Source organism: Podarcis pityusensis, assembly GCF_964106645.2.
Source record: "Podarcis pityusensis genome assembly, chromosome: 8".
Lineage (NCBI taxonomy): Eukaryota > Metazoa > Chordata > Lepidosauria > Squamata > Lacertidae > Podarcis > Podarcis pityusensis.
In genome coordinates this window covers 25359677-25369110 of record NC_138033.1, presented here as the reverse complement: position 1 = coordinate 25369110, position 9434 = coordinate 25359677, and the positions used below count along the sequence as shown (strand labels likewise).

The 9434-nt window shown below is 44.5% G+C and overlaps 1 protein-coding gene across 1 annotated transcript; it reads right to left on the bottom strand.

Annotated features, from left to right (window-relative positions):
- Positions 1 to 215: 215 nt before the first annotated feature.
- GPATCH3 (G-patch domain containing 3) lies at positions 216 to 8765 on the bottom strand. Its single transcript, XM_081018266.1, has 7 exons — positions 8374 to 8765; positions 7510 to 7937; positions 5353 to 5533; positions 4365 to 4424; positions 2990 to 3111; positions 2216 to 2343; positions 216 to 512 (listed from the first exon to the last, which is right to left on the bottom strand). The coding sequence occupies exons 1-7, from the start codon at positions 8741 to 8743 to the stop codon at positions 299 to 301; spliced, it is 1503 nt and encodes a 500-aa protein (XP_080874392.1). The 5' UTR covers positions 8744 to 8765; the 3' UTR covers positions 216 to 298.
- Positions 8766 to 9434: the final 669 nt, after the last annotated feature.

Sequence of the window (9434 nt, the reverse complement as noted above, 5' to 3'; positions counted from 1 at the left end):
TCTCTGCATTAGAGCAATGGAGCATGGAGGACATTATTCTTGAAAAAGGCCACTGGTAGCTAGGCATGCTGTAGTGCAGCACGGATCTTGTGGTAACCCAAAAGAAACACAAGCAAGAACCCTTTAATTTAGCTTACAAGCACCAGGATGCACCCATATTGATAAAAAAACCCCTAAATAATAAATACTAAACATTTTGCCCTTTATTTGGCAACTTTTGTTAATTAAAAAAATTTTATTTGCAAAAGCAAACATTGCTGCAACATAGTCCGAAAGCCATTCCTGGCTAGCAGCCCCTTCATGAGGAACTGGAATTGTGATGAACACCATGCATGGCATGGCGAAATGCCACATCTTGGCGATGCTTCATACTGATTGGTAGCTGGCGCCGGAGCAGCTGCTCTTCTGCATCCACAGGATATGGGTCATCATAGATGGTGGAGATGAGGATGTTGTTGTCCCCACGAGGCTTCTTGGGCTTGGTGAAAGTCTGGAGCTTCTCACCATGGTACCTATAGAAAAGCAATAAAAGAAAGAAAGGTTCCATCAGGCACAGGGAGAGAGACTGGACTGCAAAGCCTCTACATCAGCTTTGCAGGAAGACCACCAGGCTCCTCTTCCCTTAGTTATCATCTACAGCAGCCATTCTTGGCTGTGAAGCTGGAAGACCTGCTCCCTGCCATGCAGGTCTTTTCTCACCTGGACTGGTGGACTGGGAGGGTGGGGCCCTGGCTGACTCCGGGTACGAGGCTGCTGAAGAAGCCAAAGACTACCTTGGCTTTCTTTTAGTACAGAACCAGATCACCGAGCCTGAGCTTTTACAGCCATCACCTGCCATGAACTACCACCGGAAGGATTGAAAGCAACAGCAGCAGATTTGCTCTATACTCATATTTTATTTGCTTGTCAATTATGCTGTTTTAAAAGTGTGTTTTATATTTGACTTCCTTTAGTAATGTTTCCTTTTGAAATGTTTAAAGTTTTTTTGTTAACTTTGCTGCATTGAATGTGCATTCTGTAGTTGACCTCCTTTGTAATGTTTTACTGTGAAATGTTTTAAGATAATATTTTAGTTTTCTGTTAATTATGTTGCTTTGAATGTTTACTTTATATTTGACTTTCTTCTCTAATGTTTTATTCTGGATTGTTTTATTTGATGTGTTAATGTAGGTTCTAAACAGCTTTGAGATTCTTTTCTTAAAAATATAAAGCAGTACAGTATTGAAATGAAATGAAAAATAAAAATAAAAATAAAGAAGAGGGATGAATATGGGACTGCAGGCCTTCTACATTAGCTCTGCTGAAAGACAAGTAACTTTTGACTTCTCCTCTCCTAGAAACACATGCTGCAGGTCATTACAAGAACTCTAAAAAAGAGTGCACTGAGTCGCTTTTCCAGTCCCTTTGTCATTTACAGGGTACATCTGAGGGCAGGGACTGTCCTATCAACCTCTGAAAGTTGCCCTGGGAGCCTTTTTTGTCTGAAGAGTGGGATTAAAATGCTTTAAACAAAGTCTTCAGAGACACAGCAGAGTGAACGGGAATTTAATTTGACCATATGTTTGTGGAATCCATGATCAGAATTTAAAAGATGAAAACTTTGCTCAGAGCAACTGCTAAATGAGCAAGAGGCTTACTAGCAAAGGTGTGTTAAAAAACAAAACACAACAGGCCTGAATAAATGTTCTTGCTTTCATGAAAGATGTCCATGGGGAAATCGTTCTGAAATGCTGCAGACAAGGAATTCCTCATTTGAGTTATGATCTAAGTGTTTGGCTTATGGGAGGGCTGTGAAAACAGACTGGAAAACATGGAGGCAACATTTGCCCCAAATTCCAGTGTTTTGTGTTGAGGAGGGGAAAGGGGTGAGAAAAGGGCAGAGTTCCTGGGTCCTAGGTGGCTGCCTGTTCTTACCATCATTTCTAGTCACCCTCCCTTAGCCAGTGTACTGTAGTGGTTAGTTTTGAACCAAGACTGGAAACAACCAGGTGCAAATCCCCCACAACAAGTGTCTCTTAGCCTAACCTATCTCACAAGGTTTCTGTGAGGATAAAAGGGGAGAGGAAGACCCATACATGCCACCTAGAGCTCCTTGAACAAAAGGTGGGATATAAATGTAATAATAAATAAATATTATTATATTTATTTATTTTATATAGGTGGAGAGGCTGAATGTCTCGACTACATGTATTTTAAAAGGACACTCTTCACTTACCCCAAGCCCCTCTTGCATTTGGGATTCTGGCCTTCGTTGTCTAGTGCTTCAGTCATCCCTGAGTTGCTGCTTCCCAGCCCAAGACCCTCAGTCCAGCCTTGCCTCTCCATCACTTTCCTGCCGATACCCTGGGGAGGAAAAAAATATGTTACTTTAGAGATTCTTCTATCAATTCCAGAACAAAGAGAGCAATTGCTGAGGACACTTAGCACCAGAACCAGAGTAAGAATGATTGGCACTCCAAAAAAAGAGGCCATTATCAGCAGACCCAATACAGCACAACAACCCCCTACCCTTTGTATTAAAAGCACTAATGCAGTTCAGACCCCCAGGCTCTTACAAAAGGGATTTTTCAAACCAAAATAAGTTCAGATGTTTCTATGCTCTTCCATTTTTTTATTCTTAGATAAAGGTAAAGGGACCCCTGACCATTAGGTCCAGTTGTGGCCGACTCTGGGGTTGCGGCGCTCATCTCGCTTTATTGGCGGAGGGAGCCGGCGTACAGCTTCCGGGTCATGTGGCCAGCATGACTAAGCTGCTCCTAGCGAACCAGAGCAGCACATGGAAACGTCGTTTACCTTCCTGCTGGAGTGGTACATATTTATCTACTTGCACTTTGACATGCTTTCGAACTGCTAGGCTGGCAGGAGCAGGGACTGAGCAACAGGAGCTCACCCCGTCGTGGGAATTCGAACTGCCGACCTTCTGATCGGCAAGTCCTAGGCTCTGTGGTTTAACCCACAGCGCCACCCGCGTCCCCTTTTTTATTCTTACCTTGGTGTACTTTTCAAAGTTTCCAATTTGTTGGCTCAGAACAGACCCATCTTCCAAACCATCCCGGAGTCTCTGCTCAAACCGCATCTGGACGAAATCCCGAGCATCCTTGTCACCACCATCTGGAATGAATGGAAACCCTGTTATAATTGTCTCCCCATGAAGACCTGAGCTTAGTGGCAGAGCAAGTGTATGCAGAAGGCCCAGGTTCATCTCTGGTTAAAAAGAGAGCAGGCAAAAGGTCTGGGAAAGGACTATAACAGAGACCTCGCAGAGCCACGTCCAGTCAAGCAGATAGTACTGGGCTTAGGTGGACAAAAAGCCTAAGTGTAAAATAGCTTCAGATGTTCATAGGTCCAGAATCTCTTTTTTAAGAGAGAGACTGTAAGAGCAACCACCACGAATTCTTCATTGCAGCTTTGCCACCTTAATATAGCCACTGCATTTTTTAACTGTTTCTGTCACTTTCTGGTCTATGACCAAAATAAATATGGACTGATTGATTGAACTGTTTCTGTTATACTAAGCGCTGCTGATTTTATGTTAGTTGCCTGGAAAAGTGGCATATAAACCTTTTAAACAAGAAGAGGCATTGATAGCATAAAGAGAGTCCTTCCCCTCTCAGTCATCTTTAGCCTTAGCAATCACAATGAGAGAAATCATAGACTAATACCTGTTATGCTGGGCTCAAGTAAAAGCTTTGCAAATTTTACTAATCTGGAACAGTTTCACTTGCTTGGGAGGAAGTGGGAATCCATTTTGGGATGAATTTGTTGTCATTTATTTTTAAAAACCAAAATTATGAGGTAGGCAATTCTAAACAGGGCTTGGAAGGGGTGGTAGTGAAGAAAGGAACTGGTTCCTGTTCAGAGGTTGGAGTAGGAAGGTGCCAACCAGGGTAGAGGAGTATGTAGGATGTTGCAAGCCAACCTGCCACCCTTCAGATGCTGCCCTACAATATCCAACACCCATAACCTGTGGCCACACTGATTAGGGCTGATGGGAGCTGTAGTCCAACCTCTGGAAGACCCCAGACTGGGGAAGGATAGCAGCTATGAAGATTTGTCATATTACAACTAATACTAGAGCAGGTTCTCTGAAATCTGACCACAGCACAGCAGGATCACTAACACAACACACACAAGCCCCAGCACCTTGAATTGTGTCTGGAAGACTGATAGGTGCCAGTGGAAATGCTGGAACCCTAGTGCAATATGTTTGTGACACCCCACATAGGCCAGGAAGGCAAGCCAAGTAGTTGCAGAAGCTAAAGCTTCCAAAATGCATTAACAGCAGCCTCAAGTACAGAATGAGACACTAGTTTAGGTTCTGTCCATTCCTTGCATCACAGATCAACAGCCCTTAGCTCAAGTACCTTTATCATAGTAGATGCTCATGTCCACGTCCCAGTCATCCGCTGTCTGCTCATCAAAATCTGCCAAAATAAAAGTTAAGACATCAAGCAGGATGTATTGGCTCATTGCAGATGAGTGTTACATTAAGATCATCCTCCCCTTTCCCACATTACAATCATGCTCCTCTTCCACACCCAAACACTGCAGGATGAATTCCATGCAGGGCATGCTGAACATAGATCTAGAGTTCAGCATCCTAAAAATCTCAGCATCGTTCCTCCCCATTCTTGGCTTTTGTACAGGGATTTATTCCAGGACAACAAGCTCTCACTAAGGCTGCAATATTTAGAGATGGGGAGAAAGCCCTCTCTTCAGAGAGCTTACTGCAGACATAACTATTAACCCCAAATGTAGCTTTGAAGATTCCCCTTATAATCACCATGACCTAATCTATTAGGTCCTCTTGACATGCTGAACTGAGGATAGAACTGCCCTGGATAATTCTTTGTAGGGCCTACTGTAGCAGCAGCAGCAGCAGCAGCAGCAGCAGAGAAAAGAAACTTATTCTTGCCAGTGCCATCTGGGTTTTCATGCTCTATGTTTAGGACATGGGGAATAAAGGAAGAGCGGAGGCCTTGTGCACCAGGAAGGAAAGTAAAAAACACACAGTGGTCAATGAAAGAGGGCAGGGAAAGATATCAGTAGACTTGGACCATTGGAGGATAAACAACAGAACAGCAAGAGAGATCAGGGGAAGAAGTGACAGATTCCAGTAGAGAGAAAGACAAGAAGTATGCCAGGAAACAGTATGGCTACGTTCTTGATATTTTTGCACAAAAGTGTCTCAGACCAATCCCGAGACATTTTCATGTCTTATTAATGAGGGATTTTGCAAACTGTCTATCTGGAGATGGGCCATGAGTTCACAAAGACTACACTGATGCACACTCTATCTCAGCTCTCAGCAACAAAGTAGAATCAAATCCAGGATGTGTTGTTCAGGGTTACCTCCTTCTTCTTCTTCTTGCCAGTACTGTGCATCTGTGTAGAAGACCAACCCAGAGCCCCCCTTCTCCCACTTCAGTTCAATCTCCTCCTCAAACAAACGTTCCTTTGTGCGCTCCTGGCTGGTGACATCCTCATGCAAAGCCTCATGCCGCTCCCACTCTTCGCATCTGTCATCGTCATCCTGTAGCAGAAGGGGGGGGTGGGGACAAATACAGCAAAGGTTCAGGCCAGTTTCCCCACATTGCCCACTTCCTCAGTTTCACTGGGCCTAGTTGTAATAAGCTCACTGCTAAGGGGTTGCTCAGACAGAACTCATCTTGAACTTCTGGAGACGGAGAAATTAGGAGCACAGAAACATAATAGACTGGTTTTTAGAAGCTTATTGCGCAGGTGGCGCTGTGGGTAAAACCTCAGTGCCTAGGGCGTGCCAATCGCATGGTCGGCGGTTCGAATCCCCGCGGCGGGGTGAGCTCCCGTCGTTCGGTCCCAGCTCCTGCCCACCTAGCAGTTCGAAAGCACCCTTAAGTGCAAGTAGATAAATAGGTACCGCTTTATAGCGGGAAGGTAAACGGCGTTTCCGTGTGCTGCGCTGGTGCAGGCTCGCCAGAGCAGCTTCGTCACGCTGGCCACGTGACCCGGAAGTGTCTCCGGACAGCGCTGGCCCCCGGCCTCTTAAGTGAGATGGGCGCACAACCCTAGAGTCGGACACAACTGGCCCGTACAGGCAGGGGTACCTTTACCTTCACCTTTATAGTTCTGCCAAGACCCTTCATTGTGATGGGCAGTGTTTTTAAACATTTTTTATGGTTTAATGAATGCCATAAAGTTATCATTATGCACCCAGCCAATGGATCCAAAATGTGGAGAGATCTTTAACAGGCAGTAAAAAGTTTTTAAGGGACTGGAACCAGGCTGGGTAGTAACAAGATCTTATCTGTTGGTCATCTCATCTCTATCGTTAGTATCTTACTTGCATTCTTTTACCATAGTTTCCTCCTGTCACCCTTTTCTCTACCATGCATGTGTATATACAATTTGCATCTTAAGAGACCATAGGTTCCTTTAGTGCAAAGCAGTCACCCTTGGCTGTGAACTAGTATTCATATTAAACCAGTCAACCCCCACCCCCTTGCCACAGTCTCAGTTTGGTTACAAAGTATTTTCCAGTTAAGCACCTAGCCTGCAGTGTGATGGGCTAATGGAACTATACAGTTAGAATAAAAGCAAGCTTGGCAGAATGAATAAGGGAGACATTACAAAATGTCAGAATTAACAGTTTTGATTCTCCCAGAAGATAATCAATTCTGAGGTTTCAATGAGTAAAATATTTTTTTCAGCTAGAGTACAAGAATTCCAGCACAACTTTTCTACCTAACATTATCATTATGGGTAGCTGCTACCCTGAAGAATGGGAAAACCTTGATTCAAAATGCAGTCCATAGGCTCATTTGTGTGGGTCACATTAGTTTTCAGATTCATAAAATGACATATTTCCCAACTTGTAAGGATGAATAAGTATTAGCACATTTCCTTCTTTGTTGGGTTGAAATCACGACAGACGAGTGGTAGGTGTCATATGAGAGGCGTCTGTCGGGGCGAGCCCCGGGAACTCTCTTTTATTGAATATTACAAACATTGCCACAGGTGTGCTTGTGGCTGATTGGTTGATACAAACACAAAGCATCTTGTTGCTGATTGGTTAACATAGGTACAAGGCGGGAATTACATATAACTATTTATCACTGATAGATCAAAGGCTGAGAAATGGAGCTGGAACTAGACAGGCATGAAACCTCCTAATTAAATTATAACTAAAGATTAATATTGAGAGAACATAACATGAAAGAATACAACAATCACGTTCCGTAGATGTGGTCAGCAAAGCATTAAGAACAGGTCAGGATACACTGTTTCATGAACTCAATGGGAACTGTTCAGAACATTCTCAGACTCATGTGCAGAGGCAAAAACTTCCCAGCATGCAAGAGAAAAGAAGCAATAGTTCTCATAGTAAGACTTCACAGTTATGTGCAGTAAGAGAACTGCAGAAAGAGAATTTCCCTTTACTTCTTCCTTACAAAATAATATAATTACATCTCTAAAACAGCTATAAGCACATAACATGACATTGTGTAATTAGAAAAAAAAACTACTTACATCATCCAACTGAGCTTCTGCTTCACTCTCTGGATCATTCAAGTATCTCTCTGCCACGCCATTGCCTTGATTGGCCGTGCTCACTCTTGATAGGTCTCCCCCTTCTGTTATCTCCTCTCCTGAAGCTGTGTAAACTCGTTCCTCTTCTACAATAGTCTCGGTTTCTTCATATGAAAATGGTACATTTCCATACCTGCGAGAAGAGCCAGTTCTGGGAAACTGCAACTGCAGCTTCTTGATAGCACGAGAAGGCATCCTGCAGGCTTTAATGAGATCTAAAAAGACACTCAAAGGAGTTCCCACATTCCCACAGGGCATGAAAGATGGTGGGTTTAGTTCAGGAAGCCGTTTTAAATCCTCCTCAGTGAAAGTTTCATTTGAGGATGTGCGGAGCTCCTTTTTAGTCTTATAGGAGAGTGTTTCAGCATCTGTAAAAATTATAAACACAAGGGGCAAGAAAAATCACTTAGCAGTAATCCACCAACTTGTATTACATCAGTCTACCACTTACATATCTTTGCTTCAGCCTCATTCTACTCTCTCCAGCCAAAAGGAACAAAGTGTTTTTCAGAATGACAGCAGAGTCCATCTACTACAGCAAACACACATGAAAAGTCTTATGCTATTTACAAGACTAACAGATCTAACATGGCCATAAACTGTAATGGGCTAAAGCCAAATTCATTAGATACATAAAGACACTATCTCATTGACTTGTAAATGGGGGAGAAAATGAAATCAATGGGCCCAAAATGCTATAAAATGCAGTAAGTGCCATCCATAATGCTTTTATTCAAAGATCAAATGTATCAAACGTAAATGCAGTGACTACTCCCAGCACCTCTCCTTCTTGCCTCTCAGTACCTTTGTCAAAGGAAACCCGAACCCTTCGTATAAGGCACCGGCCGGGCAACGTCTCTCCCTGCGCGTCGATCCAGCGCTTTCCCGAGTACATACGGACCAAGCGGCGGGACCAGCCGGGCTTCACCGCCACCAGGCAGCAGCAGGTCGGGCCTGGCCGGGAAGGAGCGCTCGGACCCTCTATACGTTCAGGGCGATGGCGGTAATGGAAGCAGAGGAAGCCACCGGCCTCGATGAACTGGCTGAAGTAGAAACGGAGATCGGTGGAGCGAAGCTGAGCCGGAACGCAACTGATAAGGCAATATCGGCCGCCAGGCTGGAGGGAAGGATTGTCAGTGGTGGGCACCGCCATCTTGAAACACCGGAAGCGCATCCCGTGAGACGGAGCCGGCGTATGACCGTGTCAGCGGCGCAAGGTAATGGCGTCACGCCAGGCTCCTTTCCCGACGATGCCAATCATAGACCACAGAGATGAAAAAGGCTAGGCACTGTTAGAGTCACGTGCCAAACATAGACGTGCCAATGGATAGAGCGACCCACTCTGAGGGCGAACGGAATTTGGGTTGTATAGTCTAGTCTCTATGATCCTGCCTGCGACCGTAGAGATTTTGCTTAGCGAGCGCCACCCTTCTGGTGGTCAGGACGGAGGGACCTCGAGCTTGCTCTTTTCATCGTCTCTATGGTCCTTCTCCAGTTAACCACATGATCTTGAGGCTGAAGTGTGGCAGCCGCTGGGTCCTCTTGGCGTCTGGCGTCCACCTTTTAAACTTTCATATTGGAGCTCTAAATGGTGGCTGCTACACGCAATTTTTTTTTGTCTTTTTGGCAGCTGCGGGACAGGCTGAAATTCGACAGGTGCAGCTTCCCTTCACCCTCATCATGGGAAATGGTGCAGCTGTTGAATTCCTGCCTATAAATAGGCACAGGAGTCCTGCCACGATGGCGGGGGAGCATCTCATAATTCATTTTAAAAATATAAAACTGCCACTGATCAAATTCATGGGTACAGATTTAATTTTGTAGGGAGTGGCGGAGAAACTACCCAATCATTCCCTGGCATATGC

Bases quoted from the DNA above. Each gene is read 5' to 3' on its own strand.
- GPATCH3 (XM_081018266.1), bottom strand. From the start codon at position 8,743: ATGCGCTTCCGGTGTTTCAAGATGGCGGTGCCCACCACTGACAATCCT. The intron at 7,938-8,373 runs GTACTGAGAGGC...TAATTTTTACAG, and splicing joins TCGGGTTTCCTTTGACAAAG to ATGCTGAAACACTCTCCTAT. The intron at 3,112-4,364 runs GTACTTGAGCTA...CATTCATTCCAG, and splicing joins GAGCATCTACTATGATAAAG to ATGGTGGTGACAAGGATGCT.